This window comes from Mastigoproctus giganteus, chromosome 6, assembly GCF_048544385.1.
Source record: "Mastigoproctus giganteus isolate SK-2022 chromosome 6, ASM4854438v1, whole genome shotgun sequence".
Lineage (NCBI taxonomy): Eukaryota > Metazoa > Arthropoda > Arachnida > Uropygi > Thelyphonidae > Mastigoproctus > Mastigoproctus giganteus.
In genome coordinates, this window is record NC_143580.1 from 145739295 (window position 1) to 145763025 (window position 23731).

The 23731-nt window shown below is 37.5% G+C and overlaps 1 protein-coding gene across 1 annotated transcript in view; it reads right to left on the reverse strand.

Moving 5' to 3' along the window:
- Tip60 (Histone acetyltransferase Tip60) overlaps nucleotides 1-23731 on the reverse strand; it is a 228849-nt gene that overhangs the window by 60807 nt on the left and 144311 nt on the right. Inside the window, exon 9 of the mRNA XM_090376520.1 lies at nucleotides 9437-9577. Coding sequence (XP_090232646.1) covers nucleotides 9437-9577 — 141 coding nt within the window. The remainder of the gene's footprint in view (nucleotides 1-9436; nucleotides 9578-23731) is intronic.

The following is a 23731-nucleotide window of genomic DNA, read 5'->3' on the forward strand; positions in this document are numbered from 1 at the left end:
AGGTCCTTTTCATTCTCCACCACTGTCAGTGTAGTACCGCAGAGTTGATACGTTGCTCTGGGGTTACTGTTTCCCATATGTAGTACTTTACATTTGTCAATGTTAAACTTCATTTGCCACCTCTCAGCCCATCTGTTCAACCTTTCCAGATCCTGTTGCAGCAGCATAGCGTCAGTGGTGTCCTTAACAACCCTGCCAACCTTTGTATCATCTGCAAACTTGGACATTAAACTTGATATCCAATCATCAATATCATTCATAAACACCGAAAACAACAACGGACCCAACACTGAACCCTGAGGAACTCCACTAATAACATTAGTCCACATTGAGCAGTGTCCATTGATTACCACTCTCTGTCTTCTGCCACTCAACCATCCCCTTATCCATAGCAGCAATTTGCCTCCAATGCCACACTGCTCCAATTTGTGCAGCAGTCTTCCATGTGCAACAGTATTAAAAGCCTTTCTAAGATCCAAATATATAATATCAAAGTTATTCCCTGCATCCAGTTCTTTTGTGACTACATCATAGTATCCAATCAAATTGGTCAGGCAAGACCTGCCCTTAACAAAACCATGCTGCGTCTGAGCTATAACTGAATTCTTGTCTAGATGATCCTGCAGTGCTTCTTTAACCAGTGCCTCCATTAATTTACCTGGAACAGAAGTTAAACTAACAGGTCTATAATTACTTGTGTCAGCCTTTGATCCTCCTTTGTGAATTGGGGTTACATTTGCACATCTCCAGTCTATGGGCACCTCCCCTGAGTCCAAAGAAGCTCTCATAATTATGGCTAGGGGTTTGCTTACTTCCTTTGCTACCTCCTTTAATATAACTGGATAGATCCCATCCACCCCAGGTGCCTTTTTTATGTTTATCCTCAACAATCTCTCCTCCACTTTCCTCTCAGTTATTACAAAATCATCCAGCTCACTGCCAATGTTTACTTTGCCTACATCATTCTCCTTCCTGAATAACTCCTCATGCGTGAATGTAGATGCAAAATACTCGTTTAGATTGTTAGCCACCTGAGCAGGATCCTCAACTGTTGAACCATCAATATCCAGTGGACCAATCTGATTCATCCCTTTCCTTCTTGAGTTTAAATAGGTAAAGAACTCTTTTCTGTTTTTCTTTGCATCCTTTTCCAAGGATTTTTCGTAGTCTGCCTTTGCCTGCCTAATCTCCTTTGTGACTTGGTTACAGACCAACTTATATCTATCATAGGCTTCCATGTCACCCATTAATTTGTATGTATCCCATGCATTTTTCTTCTCTGCCACATGTCTCATTAGTTCATCTGACAACCATTTAGGCCTAAACCTTGAACAATATTTCTTAGTTGGTATGTAAAGCCAGGTAGCCTCCAAGATTAGTTCCTTGAATGCTTCCCATTTTGAGTTTGCTGTTGGTAACATCATCAGTTGGTCCCACTGTATAGAATTTAAATGCTGTCTCAGACCACCATAGTCGCCTTTACGAAAACAAAAACTCTTCCCTTTACCTCTGATGGTAGTTACCTCCTTGAGTAAATCCCACTTCAACACACTGTGATCACTACCACGTAGTGGTTCATTTATCTGCAGATTCTTAATTCATGAAGAATCACTACTGATAATCAGATCAAGAGTATTGCTCCCTCTTGTTGCCTCACGAACATGCTGATGTAGAAAACAATCATCCAATAAATCCACAAAAGCCTTGCTAGTGTGCGAGTGACCAACCCACAAATTCCAGTCAATATCCGGGAAATTAAAATCCCCCATTATAAGACTCTCTGATTTACTGGCCCACTCTATTTCCCTGTACAATATCTTATTATACTCATCAGAGTCATTAGGCCTATAGCACACTCCTACTATCAATTTTGATTTCCCTATGCTTATGTCACACCAAACTGACTCGACACTGCCCTGTCCATCGATGTCGACTGGCTTCACTTCCTTGGACTTTATGTGTTTCTTAACTAATAGCATAACCCCTCCTCCCCTCCTGTCCTGTCTATCCTTTCTATACACATTGTATTCCCCAAATTCCAGTTCCGCATTCCTTATATCTGTGTGACACCACGTCTCCGATATCCCAACAATATCTGCCTTTGATGTTTTGAGCAATACCTCAAATTCATCAAATTTATTTACCAAACTCCTAGCATTGGTGTACACGCAGGTATACATGCACCTGTTTCTATTCTTGGCTACCCTAACACAACCCATGTGTTTACTTGTACCGCAATGACTCCCAGCAGTTTCTGAAATATCCTGCATCTTGTTTTTCAGGCTTCTGCTCATTTCAATAGAAGCAGTGCAAGAATCACTTCCACCTCTGCCAGTGGCCACTGTTAATCTATTAGTCCTTGTATCCCCCCCCAACTAGCAGTTTTCCGACCCACCTAACTCTGCCTCGACAGCATCAGCAAAAATTCTTGCACCCTTTCTATAATAATCACTTCCATTATATAGTGCAGGAAATGGTTAAGAACGTGAAATTTCCAAATTGTGCATGCATATATTTCTGCCTCTATATATTTTGTATGTAAGTAGAAATATGCAGAACCTTTTATTAATTTTGCCGAAAATGGAAAAAAAAAAACAACCCCACCTTAGTCATAAATTATAAGCATGAAACTTCAAAATTTTTCACACACACACACACACCCACACACACACACACACACACACACACACACACACACACACACACACACACAATCCAAAAATTAGAGGGGGTAAAAAGTAAAAGTAGTAAAAAAAATAACAGCAGAAAAGCACAAATCACTACATGTTGTGTATAATAAACTAAAATAAAATATATGCCAGTAGCATGGAAAACCAGTAGAGTTAAAATGAACTTAACCAATAAAATAACAAAAAAATAAAAGTATAATAGGGGAGTGGGGGGAAAATAAAGAAGAAGAGAGTACTGTTGAAGCAATGTTCCTAATATAATTTAGAAAATACAAGCCAATTCAAAAGAAGAAATTTAGTGGTGCCTCCAGTTTGGCACCCGTTTCCGAATTATGTGAAATCTTACTAAGGTGGAAACGTGGACTACCAACACAATACGTGACCAAATGAACTGAAAATAATAATTAATAAAATAAAATAGACTGACCATCTTATTGTTTTGCATTTTGAATGCAAAACAAATCCACGCAATGAAGGAATGATACTAAAATCAAACCGCTGATGCAATAGATTTGCATAGCAGTGGTCCTTATGCAGCGAAAAATAATAAGACAGGAAGCCTAGTACTCACACAGCCAAACCATACCATTGACAAAACAATAGTTGAACTGAAAATATATAGAAACAAATTAGGCTATAGATGGCAGTACAGATGCAGCATTAGCAAATCATCACACTGCTACCATGTAAATATAATCCAAAAATTAAATAGAGGGATAAAAAGTAAAAGTAGTAAAAAAATAATACATAAGAAAAAATAATAGAAAAGCTAACGTCAGCAGCAGCAGAAAAGCACAAACCACTATTTGCATATAATACACTAAAATAAAATATATGCCAGTAGCATCACAAACCAGTAGAGTGAAAATGAACTTAAAAATAAGTTAATTTTCACTTTACTGGTTTGCCATGCTACTGGCATTTTTTACATGGATATTTGGATTATATTTACATGGTAGTAGTCACGCTACTACCATGTAAATATAATTCAAAAATTAAATAGAGGGGTAAAAAAGTAAACGTAGTAAAAAAATAATAAATAATAAACTTATTTTTAAGTTCATTTTCACTCTACTGGTTTGCCATGCTACTGGCATATATTTTATTTTAGTTTATTATATGCAACATGTAGTGGTTTGGGCTTTTCTGCTGCCACTGATGTTAGCTTTTCTACTTCTTTTTCTTATTTATTATTTTTTTACTACTTTTACTTTTTACCCCTCTATTTAATTTTTGGATTATATTTACATGGTAGTAGCATGATGATTTGCTAACGCTGCATCTGTACTGCCATGTATAGCCTAATTTGTTTCTATATATTTTCAGTTTAACTATTGTTTTGTCAGTGGTATGGTTTAGCCATGTGAGTGCTAGGCTTCCTGTCTTATTATTTTTCACTGCATAAGGACCACCGCTATGCAAATCTATTGTATCAGCAGTTTGAAATGCAGTGATTCCCTGACCATTATTGGCCTTGTGGTCCTCCGTCGAGATGGGGCATAATGGTCAATCTATTTTATTTTATTAATTATTATTTTCAGTTCATTTGGTCACATATTGTGTTGGTAGTCCACATTTCCACCTTAGTAAGATTTCACATAATTCGGAAACAGGTGCCAATCTGGGGGCGCTACTAAATTTCATTTGAATTGGCTTGTATTTTCTAAATTATATTAGGAACTTTGTTTCAACAGTACCCTCTTCTTCTTTATTTCCCCCCCTCCCCTATTATACTTTTATTTTTTGTTATTTTATTGGTTAAGTTCATTTTCATTCTACTAGTTTGCCATCCTACTGGTATATATTTTATTTTAGTTTATATATATATATATATATATATATATATATATATATATAAAAGGATTGCAGGGAAGGAATGACCCTTTTGAGAGTTAGCATATTTTATCTAATCACCTATTTTCAGGTAATTATTCTAGGCAAAACCTAAAATATCACTTCTCCCCCCCAAGGCTGACACTGCTTTATTTAGAAAATTAGAGATCATAACTGTTATGTTTCCAAGGACCTACCTTTGTTTAAATCCATATTGTTTTATTTGTTGATTACTCCTAGGACAGATTAAACTAATAATGACACTTCTAGGAAGAGTACAAACCAGAATGGCAACTGTTTGATGACTTGGAAAAATTGGAACAATATTTATGAGATTCTGCACATCTCAAAAGACTGAAAGTTGAAAAAAGGGGACATGTTGCTGTCTGGTTCTTTCATGCAATTATTCTATGAAAATCATAAAATATCACTTCAAAAGCAACCTCAGTAAAACTAGGTCCATATTCTAGAACGTACAGGAAGTTTCAGTTATTAATCTTCAACCAAAAAAAAAAACGATGAAAAAAATTTCCTCATGAATTTCCTCATCAATCACCTGACTGATTCTCTGTGACCCTGCAGCAGGTTAACAAATCAAATTTAAAACTGTGTATCCTTTGGCAAGGGAAAGGTAACTTGGTGAGCAGCCACAAAAGGAGATATACATAATTTTTATATTTCATTTTATTATTGTTTCTTCCTCCTTTGCCACCAATTTAATTTTAACAATAACATTCATTTCATATTATTTTTATTAATATAATGGCTTCCTTAAAGTTAAAAACATAAAACTTCTGCTTGATAGTTTGTGTAATAAATCTGCATTAACTTTGATAATCATATCTGCATGATGCATAATGCAATATACTCAAGTTGTTCTGGGGTGTGATGGATGGTCTATTTCAAAGAACTGATGCAAATGCCTTATTCCTCTTCATTCGACACTGTTTACAGTGACTGAGTAAACATGTCAAGTTCCTTTTAATTTCTTGCAATCTGGAAATAATGCAATAAAAGCTAGGATGTTTAAGAACATGTCTATCTGAACCAAGAAAGTTCTAATCAAAATTCTCTAGATTTTATTTTATCATATAGTCTATGCTCATAGAAGCTAGATGTTGAAGTTTGAAACATTCTTTGTTTTTGATTTGATTTAATATTTCAAATAATAAATTTCTTTCCATAACTGTACATGATAAGAAATAAGACACCAAGGAATAATGGCATGATTAAAAAGACAGTTGGAATGAAGATAAGGTGGTGATATATAAATTATGTGTGGAATGTGAGCTGGCCGAACTGGCTATAGCAGTACATATGTGCTAAAGAAGATTTTCTTGTGTAATAAATGCAAAGTGAACAAGAGACTAAATTTAAAATAAAATAGGAGAAAGTCAGTATCATGGTCAACAAAATTTATGGGAAAAGTGGATGACTATAAAAGGATCAGAGGATGGACGTATCAAGAACACAAAGGTCTGACCATTTGAGTAACAGAACTTTAAGTAAAATGGGTAAGCAATTACCCATTTTACTATTAAAATGGTAAACTATTAAACTATTAAATATATATAAGTATCAAAATTTCAGATATTATGAATAAGGAAAACATTGTATTTTAACACTCACAGTACTGAATAGAAGACTGTAGGGGACAAAAAAAAAAAAACATCAAGACTTTTACTGAGAAAAGATGTAAAGTAGTAGAACAGTCATTTTTGATGGATCTGTGTAAAATAAAATACAGCGAGGTTTTCTCGCTGAGAAAGGATATATGGCAGTAGGAAAACTATTTGTGATGGTTCCTGAGTTCTCATAAGTGATTGGCTTATAGATGAATGTAACAAATAATGCAGGTCCCGACTCAATGAGTTGGGAGTGGATCATTCCGGCAACAATAATGATAAAATTATGGTGTGAAGAAGAATTCTCTCCATGTTATTATGCACATTTCAATTTTAATTTGCTGAATTTGTCTTTGAAATGGCAGTAATCTAATACCTAGAAATTGCATAATAAAAAGTTATATTCATAACCATATTTCATATTTTAGCATTAGTTGAGGCATATGATGCAAGAAAGAAAGCTTATACAGCATCAGCAAAAAAAAAACCTTCCCATTTCACCCATCCAGTCACTCGAAATGTTTGTCTAGTTCAGCCTTAAATTTATTTAAGCTATCAACTTCCACAACAGATGGATGTCTGTTCCAGCAATCAACTACCCGCTGGCTAAAGGAAAACTTCTACACATCTATTCTAAAACTGTATAATATTATACAGATGTAGAATAGAGAATAATGTATAATATTATACAGTAGTACACCAATTATACATAAAACTGTATGTATAATTGGTGAGAGGAGCAAAGTGGTGCTGCTCTTACCCAGAAAGTTCTGTGAGCTGCTGCACCTCAATTAGATCACCACACAGGTGCCTAGTCTCCAGATGCTGCAGCTCACAGAACTTTCTTGGTAAGAGCACCACTTTGTTCCTCTCACCAATCTTGTTGCCCTTCTTTGTACTCGTTCTGGCAACTCTGCATCCTTCCTAAAAATGAGGCCTCCAGACATGTATGCAGTATTCAAGGTGTGGCCCGACCATTGCCTTATACAAAGGAATAATCACCTCCTTATCCTAGCAAAATTTCTGTATATCACTGACAAGACCCAATGACTACTATGGCAGTCTGTCTGCACAGGCTGCCATAGTAGTCATGAGAGAGACTGTCAGAGAACTTCATATCTGACTGCACAATTACTTCAGGTCTTTTTCATTCTCCACTTCCCTGAGTGTAGTATCACAGAGCTGGTACATTTCTCTTGGGTTACTGCTACCCATATGCAGTACTTTGCATTTGTCAATGTTAAACTTCAGCTGCCTAACTTTTCTAGATAATGTTACAGTAGCACACTGTCTTTACTGTCATTAACAACCCTGCCAACCTTTGTATCATCTGCAAACTTGGACATTAAGCCTTCAACGATATCATTGAAAAATACACAAAACAACAAAGGGACTAGCACCGAACACTGGGGGACTCCAATAATAACATTAGTCCATGAAGAGCAGTGTCCATTTATTACCACTCTCTGTCGTCTCGCACACAACGATCCTTTATTCATTGTAACAACTTTCTCTTAATGACATACCTCCAATTTGTACAGCAGTCTTCCATGTGCAACAGTATCAAAAGCTTTCCTGAAATCCAATATATGATATCTAAATTATTTTTTGCATACAGTTCCATTGTTATTTGGTTTTTTTTTTTGGAGCATTAGCAACTAAGGCCATATTGCTCCAGGGATATGCGGTGGTCATTCCCTGACCTTTCCACATCCTCCGTATTTGGTGGTCACGGGCTCGAACCCCGATCTAATCAAGAAGTGTGTGTGCTATGCACTGCTGCTCCTGCCCACCTGGCTACGGAGGCACCAGTTCCTTTGTGACCAGATCGTAGTATCCAATGAAATTGGTCCGACAAGATCTCCCTTTAACAAACCCATGCTGTGTCTGAACTATTACTGCAGCCTAAATGATCCTGCAATGCTTCTTTAACCAGTGACTCCATTATTTTTCCTGGAACAGATGTTAAACTAACAGGTCTATAATTATGTGTCACCCTTTGTGAATTGGGGATACAATTGCACATTTCCAGTCCATGTGTACCTCTCCCTGAATCTAAGGATGCTCTCATAATTATGGCTAAGGGTTTGTTTACTTCCCTCGCTGCCTCCTTCAATATAACTGGACTGATTCCATCCCACCCAGGTGCCTTTTTTTTTGTTTAACTTCAATAATTTCTCCTCAATTTTGCTCTCCATTATTACAAAATCATTTATCTCCCTGTTAGAGTTTAGTAAACTTCTTTCCTTACAGAATTTCTCCTGTGTGAATGTAGATGCAAAATTCTCATTCAGTTCATCAATTATCTGAGCAGGAGCATCAACAGTCGAACCATTAATATCAAGTGGAGCAATCTGATTCATCCCCTTCCTCCTAGAATTTACATAATAAAGATGTCTTTGTTGTTTTTCTTTGCCAAGGATTTCTCGTAATCAGCCTTCACTTGCCTAATCTCCTCTGTGACTTAATTACAGACTAGCTGATATCTACCATAGGCTTCTGTGTCACCCGATAACTGTTTTTCTTTGCCAAGGATTTCTCGTAATCAGTCTTCACTTGAATAACCTCCTTTGTGTCTTGATTACAGACTAGCTTATATCTGCTATCGGCTTCTGTGTCACCTGATAATTTATATGCATCCCATACATTTTTCTTCTCTGCCATGAGCCTCATTAATTCAATTAGTCCATTTAGGTCTAAATCTTGAACAGTATTTCTTAGTTGTTATGTAAAGCCTAGTAGCTTCCAAGATTAATTAAGGCTTCCCATTTAGAATTCGCTGTTTTTAATTCGTAATTTAGAATTCGCTGTTTTCAATTGATCCCACAGCAAAGAATTTAAAAATTGTCTGAAACCACTGTAGTCACCTTTACAAAAGCAAAAACCCTTCCCTTTACCCTCGATGGTAGTTACATCTTTGAATAAATCCCACATCAGTCCGCTGTGATGACAGTCACCTAACAGTTCCATTATCTGCAAATTCTTATTGCATGAATAATCACTGCTGATTATTACTCCCTCTGGTTGCCTCTTGAACATGTTTTTATAGAAATTTTGGTTATGAACGTAACTTATTTATTTCTTTTTTTTTATTTATTTTATTTCAAATTTATTTATTATTATTTTTTTAAAATTAATATCAATACGTTTTTACAGATCTTGATTTGTCCGATCTTAGTATAGTAAATTAAGAGTTATGAACAATACCAGTTTTAAAGATTTCATCTGGAAATTTTTCATTAGAGTCAAAGTTGTATTTGCCATCAATACTCATATTTATAAACTTACCTTTGAAAAATAGCCAACAATGTGAAAACCTCTGCTATCATATTCAGTCATAGAATAAAAAAGAAAGGGATCTGTGTCATAATACAGTGTTTTATGGTCTAGGAAACACTTCGCTAGAAGGCATAAATTCTGTGCATAAACCTAAAAATTAAAAACAATAAATTACTTAAAGTAATAATTTTTATCAGCTTCTGTAAATTAATGAATAAACTGTGAGGGGCAAGTCAAAAGTTCCCAAAATGGTTCAATAACAAAGAGTAGGTTTAACTTAGTCACAGTGTTGCTTAGTATTATTTTTTTAAATTTAGCATTAGCATTAGCATTAGTAGAGGCATTTGATGCAAGAAAGCAAGCTTATGCAGCATCAGCCAAAAAAAAAAAAAAAAAAAAAAAAAAAAGTAACATAAATAAATAAAAATAACCACTTCCACTTCACCCCTCTGTTCGTTCAAAATACCTGTCCAGCTGAGCCTTAAACTTATTTAGGCTATCAACTTCCACGACAAGGGATGGAAGTCTGTTCCACCCACCAACCACCCGCTGGCTAAAGGCAAATTTCCGCACATCTATCCTACATCTGTCTTTCCTCAATTTGAATTTATGCCCTCTCAGGTGATTTTTCTGAGCTAGAGGAAGAATCCCATCAGCATTGAGCATGCTCAAACCATTCAAGGCTTTGTACACCTCTATCAGATCACCCCGCTGGTGCCTAGTTTCCAGACACTGTAATTTGCAAAACTTAAGCCTTTCTTCGTAAGAGAACCCATTTATTGTATATTCACAGTATTATTTTTTAAATTTATTGTACTAGCAGGTTCCAGCCAAACCTTGGAAACCCTGCCATATATTCATAACACTGGGTCTATCTAGGGAGCCCCTGGATAGACCAAGAATGTAAGAAAACCAAAGATATACAAGAGATGGCTGAGATTCATGAGGAAGAAGCACAAGTTATCAGCAAGTCCCAGAACTAGCAAACCCCCAGGAATACACAACATTCACAACTACTGGTACAAGAAGTTTAGCAAGCACATCCATAAGCACACCAAGTGGAGCAGTTCAATCGGATGATAAGGCACCCCGAGATGATCCCAGCATCTGTCTCAAGGAATCATCTACTTGAAGGAAAAGATATCAGAATACCAAGGAATCGCCTACCTGAAGGAAAAGATATCAGAATACCAAGGAATCACCTACCTAGAAGCAAGGATACCAGAAACCTGACAATATACAGACCAATCACCTGTTTCTCAACAGCGTAAAAGATCCTGATCATATGCATAGCCAAGAAGGTATCAGCCAGCTTAGTGAGCCAGAAATTCAAGTTATTGTTGTTATTTAGGAGCATTAGCAACTAAGGCCATATTGCTCTGGGGATGTGCGGTGGTCATTCCCTGACCTTTCTGCACCCTCTGTATTTGGTGGCTCACGGGCTCGAACCCCGGTCTAATCAAGAAGCATGTGCTACGCGCTGCTGCTCCTGCCTACCTGGCTACGGAGGCGCCTCCAGAAATTCAAGGTGAAGCAGCAGATGAGCAAAGGATACAAGGAGCAATTGACCATCAATACATACAAAAGTTGTGGAGCACACCTACAAGAAGCACCACAACCTGTATACAGTCTACATCTACTACTGTTAGGCTTTTAAATCTGTGCTCCAAGCTGGGAGAGATCATGAGAAGGATCAGGACAATGATGACTAAGAGCTGCCAATGCCATCCAAAGATGGCTGTCGAGAGGCTGACCACAGTCCAGAAAGAAGGAGGAAGAGGTCTGACAGGCGTCACTGAACAACAGAATAAAGTGATTGAGAACCTAAAGAAAACACAGCACCAATCTACCAGGCCATAAGGAAGGTAGACAAGCAGCACACCCCCACTCATCTCAATGAGGCAACTCCAACGACCCAGACAGAAGAAATTAAAACAGAAAGCTGAATGAAGAAAGTGCTTTAGAGTAGGCACTACAATGACCTCCATCAGGATATACATATGCTAATTACCAGGAACTACAGAAAATACATCACCAAGGACTCTGGAATGCGAGTGATACATGTCAATGATGCTACCTTGTCCTAGAAACAATCCAGCACATCACTGCAGAATGCAGGATGATCATTCAGACAGAGTACACTCACACGACCAGCTTTCCAGGATAAAACATCAGAAGCTAGCAAAGAAATACCCATTGATCAAAGAAAATATATTGTATTACAAGTGTGAACCTCAGGCCATGACTTTCATCAACCAGTGAAATACCACCACTTTGCTTATTGGAGGCTAGAAGTGGTGAAACCCATGTTTAGTCTCTAGAGCAAAGTTTCCGGCATCCCCCTCCCCCTATACTTCTCCTTCAACCCATGCACAGTACTAAGTACTATAGGTTTTGATGCCTTTCGTGTTTGGGGTTTTCATAAAAAAAAAAAAAAAAAAAAAAAAAACAAGAGAACCCTACCCATCATAAGAATGGATAAGATGATCCTGCATAATAAACTAGACCTTCAGCGACCAGAAGGAAAAGATTACCTACCTGATCGACATAACAGTGTGCCCATCACCAGCAACCTCTAGAAAACCTATGAGAAAAAGATCAGGAAGATAACAGACCTCAGGCAGGAAGTTAAAAAGATGTGGCATAAGGAACACGTAATGACCATCCTAATCACTGTCAACTACCAGCATGGTACTAAAGAGCCTACATTAGAACCTAGTAGCAACACACCTCCCGTAAAATTCCAGAAAGCTGCAATCCTGAATATCTGTAGAGAAGGGGTGGCCAACGAGTCGATCGCGATCTACCAGTCAATTGCGAATTTAATTTCGGTCGATCACGACAAATTTTAAATATACAGTCATCCCTCGATTTGCGCACCTTTTGCAATATAATTTTTGAGACGGTAGATAGCGGCACATTTTGAAGGAAAAAAGTAGATCACATCACAAATTAAGTAGGCCACTCCTGCTGTAGAGAATTCCATGACCAATAATAATAGCCAAGACATACCAAAATAAATCCCATAAGGAGAAGAAAGAAGATAATAAGAATCTATCTTTGCATTTCTTTCTATACACTTTGTGTTGTACATATGCTTATATGTTTTCAAATGTCTGATATTGCATTTCCCACCGCTTGAAATTGAAAAATCATATCTGCATACATTACACAAGGCAAATGTGCTTTTTTTAAAGATTTTACAATACAGTTAATTCCCGACTTTATGAGTTAATTCGTTCCTAGCGTAAGCTCGTAAAGCAGGAATTTATTCCATAGACATAATGTTAAAAACAGGGGTTACGTTCTCAACAATGAAATTAGTTAGCTAATTAGTTTTATGTTTTAACAATGATTGATTTATCCAAAGAAATGAAAACATAGCCTGTAAAATCAAGTAAATTATAATTTAAAGAAATTTATGACTTAAAATGTTAAAGAATGTTTATTCTTCATCATCAACTAAATGCACACTCGTTGATGACTCATTGTTGGGTCAGCACTCGTTACTGGTTTATTGCACAAGGAATCTGTCTTCTTCAGAAATGCTTCAAGAGGCATTTGTTTCCAAGATAATCTCTTCTCTTTTCTTTATAAATTTCACGATAGCATGCATAAGCATTTTTTAATGGCACGCACAAATTGCAACTAACAAGCTATGTGCAAGTGAGATTGCAACTAACACAATTCACGGTGAGTAACAAGTTTACAAAGCTTAAAAAAAAAAAAAAAAGAATAAAGAGAAGATTCTGAAAATTTATTTATGTTTTTTATATGATTGAAGATTGTAGTGAAGGGGAAATGCATTTCACCCTAATAACATAAAAACCCACCCAATTCCAGCTATCGTATTTTCACAAATGCAATCACATCGAGTTTACTACCTGTTTATAATTGCTTGCACTAACAGAAAAGCACAATAAAGGGCAAATTGCTTTTATTGTTTTATGGCCGTGACTTCCAGAAATGTGCTTTAGAAAAATATCACAAAGGTGTTCAAAACTGGTTCTTATAACAGAACATATGATAACAATGAAAGTGTAGTGCATTTTTGAATTGGTAACTACAGTAAACCCCCGCGAATAGCGGGGGTTACGTTCCTGAGAAATGCCGCGAATACCGAAAACGCGAATGCTGAGTTATGGCTCCCATAGTAATAAAGGGGTTCCGTTCCAAAGTATGAAATATATACGAAAAACTAGTCTAAAATTTTGTCTATGTATGTATTCTATGTACCTTCATAATATGACTATGTACATAGACAGTACATAGTGAAATGCAAGCATATGGCATCGAAATGAAAATAAGAAACAATTTAATATTAAATGTAATATTTATTAGAAATTTCAAACAAATCTTTCAAACCAGTGCCTTTGCTAGCTAAAAAACTTATCCCGCCAGTGCTATCACCAGTTTCGCTAAAGTGTTGATAAAGGTGTTTTGCCTTTTCACGAATGATGAGTGAACTTAACGGAATTTTATTTTGAGTTTTAAAGCTTTATCCATTTTTTCTAATTTAACATCACGAGTTACAGAGCAAATTTTTGAAACAATTAGCGTGTTTTCACGGACACTACGGCGGATTTTTCCTTCCGATTTCTTGATTGATCGTACTGTTGACTTATTGATTTTATAATGTTTTGCCACTGAGGAGACACTTTCACCATTAGACATTTTGTCTAATAACTCAATTTTATTCGCTAATGTCATCATCTTCTTTGATCTTTTCACATTTCCCTTGTTATTGGTAGCCATATTTTTGTACGGGTTAGAAAGAACTTGTCCGCAATAAAGTCACTTTCTTCTGTTAACACACTCAAAAAAGTCTGTTTTACACTGTAAAACAGTAGATTTATCACTTTTGTAAGCATATCAATTTATAAATTGATAAATTTATTCAATTTATAAGCGCATAAATTAAAAGCAAACGACGAAACCTTCCATGACAAGCGCATAACACATACTGAACAAGGATCAGCGAGAAACATCCACTTTTGCGATTTTGTCACCCCTCTCCCCCCACCCACTGAGCGCTGTTTTGACTGGGAAAGATAATTTTAGCCACGCCCATGGTTTTTTATGGCGGAAAATGTTCACGGCACTTTAAAATTCACATTTTTTTAGGTTTCATTTTCTATTAAATCAGCGACCGTGAATACGCGAAACCGCGAATACAGATACCGTGAATAGCGGGGGTTTACTGTAATACAATTTACATTATAAAATGACCTTTTAGAGAGATAAATGTCTTACTTGTACAGCAAAAATTTCAACTTCCGAGATCTTGGAATGAATAACTAAAGAACAATGTGTTATTGGATTGACATTATGATATTTTCACGATACAATGGAACGGATCTATATTGTAAAGCAGGGTGCAGCATATTGTATAGCTATGCACTTGGTTTGAAATGTGGGATTTATGAATGTTTAACAATCATTTTTTTGCAATTAATCTTCATATTTTCGATTTTGTTGATATTTGATACTTGGGAAAAAAAAAAAACTCGTAAAGCAGGAACTGCCTGTACATATGAAATCTTGATATATACAGGACCATGAATAGGTATTTACTTGATTACTGAACTAGAGCTACGAATACAGCAAAAGTTGTATGATGGAGACAGGTCTAACTCATTATAAAATTCCTTCATTTGTAAGGTGAAGAAGCAAAACATATCTATGAGAAGAGATTAAAGCTGTATATGGGAAGGATAAAGCTGTATAAGAGTAGGAGACCAGCGGAATTACTTAACAAGTACAGGTCACTGTTGAAAAAAAGCCGTGAAGTAGGGTTGAATTTGAAAGTGTCTGCAATTCTGCCCAGACACGATAGGAGGGAGTATATGATGAGAGCCTTGTCGATCAATTCGGCCCTGGAAAGATTGTGCAAGGCTGAAGGGGTAGAATTTTTTTCAGCCTGGACTGTACTTGTTAACAGGAGAGATTGCTTCTACAGGGATGGGATACACTTAAATAGAAAGGGTGCAAGAATATTTGCTGATGCTATCGAGGCAGTGTTAGGTGGGTCGGAAAACTGCTAGCTTGGGGGGAGACAAAGACTAATGGATTAACAGTAGCCACGGGCAGAGGTGAAAGAGATTCTTGCACTGCTTCTATTGGAATGAGCAGAAGCCTGAAAAACAAGATGCAGGATATTTCAGAGACTGCTGGAAGTCATTGCGGTACAAGTAAACACATGGGTTGTGTTAGGGTAGCTAAGAATAGAAACAGGTGCATGTATACTTGTGTGTACACTAATGCTAGGAGTTTAGTAAATAAATTTGATGAATTTGAGGTATTACTCAAAACATCAAAGGCAGATATTGTTGGGATATCAGAGACGTGGTGTCACACAGATATAAGGAATGCAGAACTGGAATTTGGGAAGTACAACGTCTACAGAAAGGATAGACAAGGATAGGAAGGGAGGAGGGGTTATGCTATTAGTTAAAAAACACATAAAATCCAAGGAAGTGAAGCCAGTTGACATCGCTGGACAGTGCAGTGTTGAGTCAGTTTGGTGTGACATAAGCATAGGTAAATCAAAATTGAGAGTAGGAGTGTGCTATAGGCCTAATGACTCTGATGAGTATAATAAGATACTGTACAGGGAAATAGAGTGGGCCAGTAAATCAGAGAGTCTTATAATGGGGGATTTTAATTTCCCAGATATTGACTGGAATTTGTGGGTTGGTCACTCACACACTAGCAAGGCTTTTGTGGATTTATTGGATGATTGTTTTCTACACCAGAATGTTCGGGAGGCAACTAGAGGGAGTAATACTCTTGATCTGATTATCAGTAGTGATTCTTCATGCATTAGGAATCTGCAGATAAATGAACCACTGGGTGGCAGTGATCACAGTGTGCTGAAGTGGGATTTACTCAAGGAGGTAACTACCATCAGAGGTAAAGGGAAGGGTTTTTGCTTTCGTAAAGGAGACTATGCTGGTCTGAGACAGTATTTAAATTCTATACAGTGGGACCAACTGATGATGTTACCAACAGCAAATTCAAAATGGGAAGCATTCAAGGAACTAATCTTGGAAGCTACCAGGCTTTACATACCAACCAAGAAATATTGTTCAAGGTTCAGGCCTAAATGGTTGTCAGATGAACTAATGAGACATATGGCAGAGAAGAAAAATGCATGGGATACATACAAATTAATGGGTGACGTGGAAGCCTATGATAGATATAAGTTGGTCTGTAACCAAGTCACATAGGAGATTAGGCAGGCAAAGGCAGATTATGAGAAATCCTTGGCAAAGGATGCAAAGAAAAACAGAAAAGAGTTCTTTACCTATTTAAACTCAAGAAGGAAAGGGATGAATCAGATTGGTCCACTGGATGTTGATGGTTCAACAGTTGAGGATCCAGCTCAGGTGGCTAACAATCTAAACGAGTATTTTGCATCTACATTCACACATGAGGAGTTATTCAGGAAGGGGAATGTCGTAGGTGAAGTAAACATTGGCAGTGAGCTAGATGATTTTCTAATAACTGAGAGGAAAGTGGAGGAGAAATTGTTGAGGATAAACATAAAAAAGGCACCCGGGGTGGATGGGATCTATCCAGTTATATTAAAGGAGGCAGCAAAGGAAGTAAGCAAACCCCTAGCCATAATTATGAGAGCTTCTTTGGACTCAGGGGAGGTACCCATGGACTGGAGATGTGCAAATGTAACCCCAATTCACAAAGGAGGATTAAAGGCTGACACAAGTAATTATAGACCTGTTAGTTTAACTTCGGTTCCAGGAAAATTAATGGAGGCACTGGTTAAAGAAGCACTGCAGGATCATCTGGACAAGAATTCAGTTATAGCTCAGACACAGCATGGGTTTGTTAAGGGCAGGTCTTGTCTGACCAATTTGATTGGATACTATGATGTAGTCACAAAAGAACTGGATGCAGGGAATAACTTTGATATTATATATTTGGATCTTAGAAAGGCTTTTGATACTGTTGCGCATGGAAGACTGCTGCACAAATTGGAGAAGTGTGGCATTCGAGGCAAATTGCTGCTATGGATAAAGGGATGGTTGAGTGGCAGAAGACAGAGAGTGGTAATCAATGGACACTGCTCAACGTGGACTAATGTTATTAGTGGAGTTCCTCAGGGTTCAGTGTTGGGTCCATTGTTGTTTTCTGTATTTATAAATGATATTGATGATGGTGTATCAGGCTTAATGTCCAAGTTTGCAGACGATACAAAGGTTGGCAGGGTTGTTAAGGACACTACTGATACTATGCTGCTGCAACAGGATCTGGAAAGGTTGAGCAGATGGGCTGAGAGGTGGCAAATGAAGTTTAACATTGACAAATGTAAAGTACTACATATGGGAAACAGTAACCCCAGATCAACGTATCAACTCTGTGGTACTACGCTGACAGTGGTAGAGAATGAAAAGGACCTGGGGGTAATTGTGCAGGCAGATATGAAGTTCTCTGAGCAGTGCAGACGAGCTGCAAGAGTAGCTCATGGTGTCTTGTCAATGATATACAGGAATTTTTCTAGCAGGGACAGGGATGTGATTATTCCCTTGTATAAGGGTTTGGTCAGGCCACACCTTGAGTACTGTATACAGGTCTGGAGGCCTCATTTCAAGAACGATGTAGAGCTGCTGGAACGAGTACAGAGAAGGGCAACAAGATTAGTGAATGGAACAAAGGGTTGCTCTTACGAAGAAAGGCTTAAGTTTTGCAAATTACAGAGCCTGGAGACTAGGCATCGCCGAGGTGATCTGATAGAGGTGTACAAGGCTTTGAATGGCTTGAGCATGCTCAATGCCGATGGAATTCTTCCTCTTGCTCAGAATAATCACCTGAGAGGGCATAAATTCAAATTGAGGAAGGACGGATGTCGGATAGATGTGCGGAAATTCGCCTTTAGCCAGCGGGCAGTTGGTTTGTGGAATAGACTTCCATCGCTTGTTGTTGAAGTTGATAGCCTAAACAAATTTAAGGCTCAGCTGGACAGGTATTTCGAACGAATTGAGGGGTGAAATGGGAGTAGTGGTTGTTTTTTTTTTTTTTTTTTTTTTGGCTGATGCTGAATAAGCTTGCTTTCTTGCATCATATGCCTCTACTAATGCTAATGCTAATAGGTCTCCCAGGATTACTCATCATATGAGACTGTGAAAAATTGTAAAAGAAAGTTCAGCTTTGGGCAAAAGCAGTGTGGAAGGAAGATGTATCTCAGACACAGACCCCATTGTAGCAAAAGTGGAACATATAGTCCTTGAAGATGAACATGTGATTATAAATTTTATAGCATATCAGGTGAAGATTAGCCATGCATGAGTTCCTGCACAGGTTTAAGGTAGCAATCCAATGAAATCCAAGATTGCTGATACCTCCTCAAAAGCTCCATAGGAAAGAGTGTTCCCCACACAACTCTTGGGGCTTTTTAGAGAGAGAGAGAGAGAGAGAGAGAGAGAGAGAGAGAGAGAGAGAGAGAGAGAGAGATAATATTGAGTTTTTTTGACTGAACTGTGATTATGGATAAATGCTGGTTATATTACTAAGATCCAGAAACAAAGCAGGTGAGCAAACAGTGGAAACATTCGTCTTCACCAACCCACCCCCCAAAAAAAGCCAAAGTTCAATTGTCTGTCAGAAGACCGTGCTGCCATTTTTCCGAGTCTCCAAAGGTATAATTCTTATAGATTACCTCTAAAATGAACAGTACCACAGAAACTTTCTGGGAAAGTTAAGAGGGGCTATCAAGTTGAAGAGATGCAGGAAGCTATCCAAAGATATCTGCCTCCTAGTCGACAATGCTCCTGCTCACACAGTGGATTTTTACAATCGGGTGTAGGTTTGAAAATTTGCTGCACCTACCTTATTCTTCAGACCTCTAACCTTCAGACTTCTTCCTCTTTCCTAAAACAAATAAATCATAACGAGACTGTAGATTTCAGGCTGATGGGGAGGTAATTAAGTGAAAGAATAGTTTTCTACTTAAAGTGAGGAATTCTATTCAAGAAGGCCAAATGAACTTATCGACAGATGAACTTGCCAGCCAAATTTCAAATCCCTAATTCTAATTGGAATTTGGGGAGTACAATGTGTACAAAAAGGATAGACAGGGTAGTAAGGCAGGATGGGGTTATGCTGTTAAGAAACACACAAAATCTAAGGAAGTGCATCCAGTTGATATGGGTGGACAGAGCAATGTTCAGTCAGTTTGGTGTGACATAAGCATTGGGAAAGGAAAAATGAGAGTAGTTTGTGTTATAGGCCTAATGACTCCGATGAGTGCAATGAACAATTGTGCAGAGAAATAGAGTGGGCCAGTAAATCAGAATGCCTTGTAACAGGGAATTTTAACTTTCCAGATATTGACTGGAACTTGTGGTTTGGTCACTCGCACACCAGCAAGACTTGTGGATTTATTGGAGGATTGTTTTCCACAGCAACATGTTCAAGGAGCAACCAGAAGGAGTAATACTCTTGATCTGATTATCAGCATTGATTATTCATGTATTAAGAATTTGCAGATAAAGGACCACTAGGTGACAGTGATCACAGTGTATTGATGTGGGATTTACTTAAAGATGTAACTACCATCAGGGGTAAAGGGAAGGGTTTTTGTTTTTGTAAAGGTGACTATAGCGGTCTCAGATAGTTATTAAATTCTATACAGTGGGATTAACTGATGATGTTTAAAACAGCAAATTCTAAATGGGAAGTCTTCAAGGAATTAATCTTGGAAGCTACTAGGCTTTTCATAATAACTAAGAAATACTGTTCAAGTTTTAAACCTAAATGGACTAATGAGGCTCATGGCAGAGAAGAAAAATGTATGGGATGCATATAAATTATCAGGTGACACAGAAGCCGATAGCAGATATAAGCTAGTCTGTAATCAAGTCACAAAGGAGGTTAGGAAAGCAAAGGCTGATTACAAGAAATCCTTGGCAAAGGATGTAGAGAAAAACAACAAGACTTCTTTACTTATGTAAACTCTAGAAGAAAGAGGATGAATCAGATTGGTCCACTTGATGTTGGTAGTTCGACTGTTGATGATCCTGCTCAGATAGCTGACAAACTGAATGAGTATTTTGCATCTACATTCACACATGAGGAACTCTCTAAGGAAGGGGAGAAAAGAAGTTTACTAAACTCTAACAGGGAGCTAAATGATTTTGTAATAACGGAGAGGAAAGTGGAGGAGAAATTGTTTAAGTTAAACATAAAAAGGGCACCTGGGGCAGATGAAATCTATCCAGTTATATTGAAGGAGGCAACGAGGGAAGTTAGGAAACCTTTAGCCATAATTATGAGAGCATTCTTAAGTTCAGGGGATGTGCCCATGGACTGGAAATGTGCAAATGTATCCCCAATTCACAAAGGGGATCAAAGGGTGACACAAATAATTATACACTTATTAGTTTAACTTCTGTTCTGGGGAAAATAATGGAGTCACTGGTTAAAGAAGCACTGCAGGATCATTTAGACAAGACTGCAGTAATAGTTCAGACACAGTATGGGTTTGTTAAGGGGAAGTCTTGACTGACCAATTTGATTGGATACTACTACCACATCATAGTATCCAATAAAATTGGATACTATGTATTGTTCACAAAGAAACTGGATACAAAAAATAATTTTGATATCATATACTTGGATTTCAGGAAAGCTTTTGATACTGTTGCAGATGGAAGACTGCTTTACAAATTGGAGTGGTATGGCATTAAGGGCAAGTTGCTGCAATAGATAAAGGGATGGTTGAGTGGGAGACAGCAGAGAGTGGTAATAAATGGACACTGCTGCACATGGACTAATGTTATTAGTGGTGTCCACCAGGGTTTGGTGCTGGACCCATTGTTGTTTTGTGTAATTATCAATGATATCAATGAAGGTATATCAGGCTTAATGTCCAAGTTTGCAGATGACACAAAGGTTGGCAGGGTTGTTAGGCAGATGGGCTGAGAAGTGGCAACTAAAGTTCAACATTGACAAATGCAAAGTACTGCATATGTGTAGCAGTAACCCAAGAGAAACATACTGTGTGGTACTACACTCAGGGAGGTGGAGAATAAAAAACACCTGGGGGGTAATTGTGCAGTCAGACATGAAGTTCTCAGAGAAGTACAGACGGTCTGTCAGAGCAGAGTTTTGTCAGTGATATATAGGAATTTTGCTAGCAGAGACAAGGAAGTAATTATTCCCTTGTATAAGGCAACGGTGAGGCCACACCTTGGGTACTGAATACTGGTCTGGAGGCCGCATTTTAGGAAGGATGTAGAGTTTCTAGAACAAGTACAGAGAAGGGCAACAAGATTGGTGAGAGGAACAAAAGGGTGCTCTACCAAGAGAGGCTTAAGTTCTGCAAGTTACAGCATCTGGAGACTAGCCACCTGTGTGGTGATCTGACTGAGGTGTATAAGCCCTTGAATGGCTTGAGTAGGCTCAATGCTAATGGGATACTTTTGCTTGCTCAGATTAAGAACCTGAGAGGGTATAGATTCAAACTGAGGAAAGACAGTTTTAGAATAGATGTGCAGAAGTTTGCCTTTAGCTAGTGGGCAGTTGATTGCTGTAACAGACTTCCATCTGTTGTTGTTGTTGTGGAAGTTGATAGCTTAAATAAATTTAAGGCTGAACTAGACAAACATTTGGAGTGATTGGATGGGTGAAATGGGAGATTTTTTTTTTGACTGATGCTATATAAGCTTGCTTTCTTGCATCATATGACTCAACTAATGCTAATAATAATATTTCTAGGTGAGGGACCACCCCTCACCTAGAAATATTAGAGGTGGACTCTAATATTCTAGAAATATACTAGAGGTGGACTTAATGACCACCTCTTGTATGTCATCTGAAATTTAACGTAATTTGTTGGGAACTTACTGAAAGATATTAATTAGATTCAAACCACAAATGTATGATGAAAATTAATCCACATTACAAAGAATAATGCTTATTATCCCAAAATATCTATTTTGCACTGTAGACTAGTGCACCTGATGGCCAATTTCTTGATGAAAATAAGCAGAAAATCATAATTTTAACAGATTTACTATCTTTTTTGCAAAAAGAAAAAATATGGAGGAACTCTTTGTCACCAATTATATTACAAGAGAGAGAGAGAGAGAGAGAGGCGGAGAGAGAGTTTGTTTATTTGGTTTTTTGGAGCATTAGCAACTAAGGCCATATTGCTCCGGGATATGTGGTGGTCTTTCCTTGACCTTTCCGTATTTGGTGGTGACGGGTTCGAACCCCGGTCTAATCAAGAAGCGTGTGCTACGCACTGCTGCTCCTTCCCACCTGGCTACGGAGGCGCCTGCGGAGAGAGAGAGAGAGAGAGAGAGAGAGAGAGAGAGAGAGAGAGAGAGAGAGAGAGAAAGAGAAGATGAAGGGCTTAAATCAAGTAAAAAAGAGAAATTCTCCATTGTAAATCTGGAGAGTTTGCAGCTGGCAGCTATATGTTGGTGGTAGGGATACAGTTTTGGGCTTTCCTCTCACCATGGCAAAATTAGTTTGTCTCAGGTGAAGGTTGCTGGACAAAAAGAATCCAATTTTTCATCTAGTAAACTGGTAGAAACCAATTCTTAAAGTCAAGTGATTTTTCTTCCATTTGGATGAAAAAAACCACTTGACGTGTATCAGAAGGCAGCGAATGGGTTAAATGGTAGTTACACAACATACCACACTATAATTATGAAACTCACCTGACCGCATTAATTCTAATGAAGTAAATGGTATCCAGGTGAAAGAAGTGTACCAAGTGCAGTTTGCACTCCAGAAACTTTTGGATCACATTCTATATATTGAATTCATATGTTGATGCATAAAGAAGTTTAAGATGTTTTAAATAAAAAAAATCCAAGTTTGTAACTCAGAAAAAATAATGATTAATTATTTTATAGCTTTTTAGCTATTTATTTTTTAAGTATTTAAAAATGTGCCTTTGTCAAATATATATTTTTTTTGTATTAAGTTATATATCTCATTCCTCACAATAATAAGTTAACATTTTTATGTATATACAACATATGTGGCTATTTAGCAAGTAATGCTAAACAGAGGTATATGATAACCATTGACCGTGTGGTCCCACTGACAAAAAATATTTTTAATAAACAGTGCAAGAGATTTTTATTTATTTTTTTGCTAGAGGTGCAACAATATTGAGGTGTGACAATAAAGTTCCTGGACTGGTGCTAATGTGGTCATGTTCAATGAGTTTGAAAATAAACGGAAGTGGTATATTGTAGTTCAAACTTCCTAAAACAAATGGTGGTACAGAGATTTTTCAGTAGGCTGATAGGTTGCAAGTAACAACTAGTT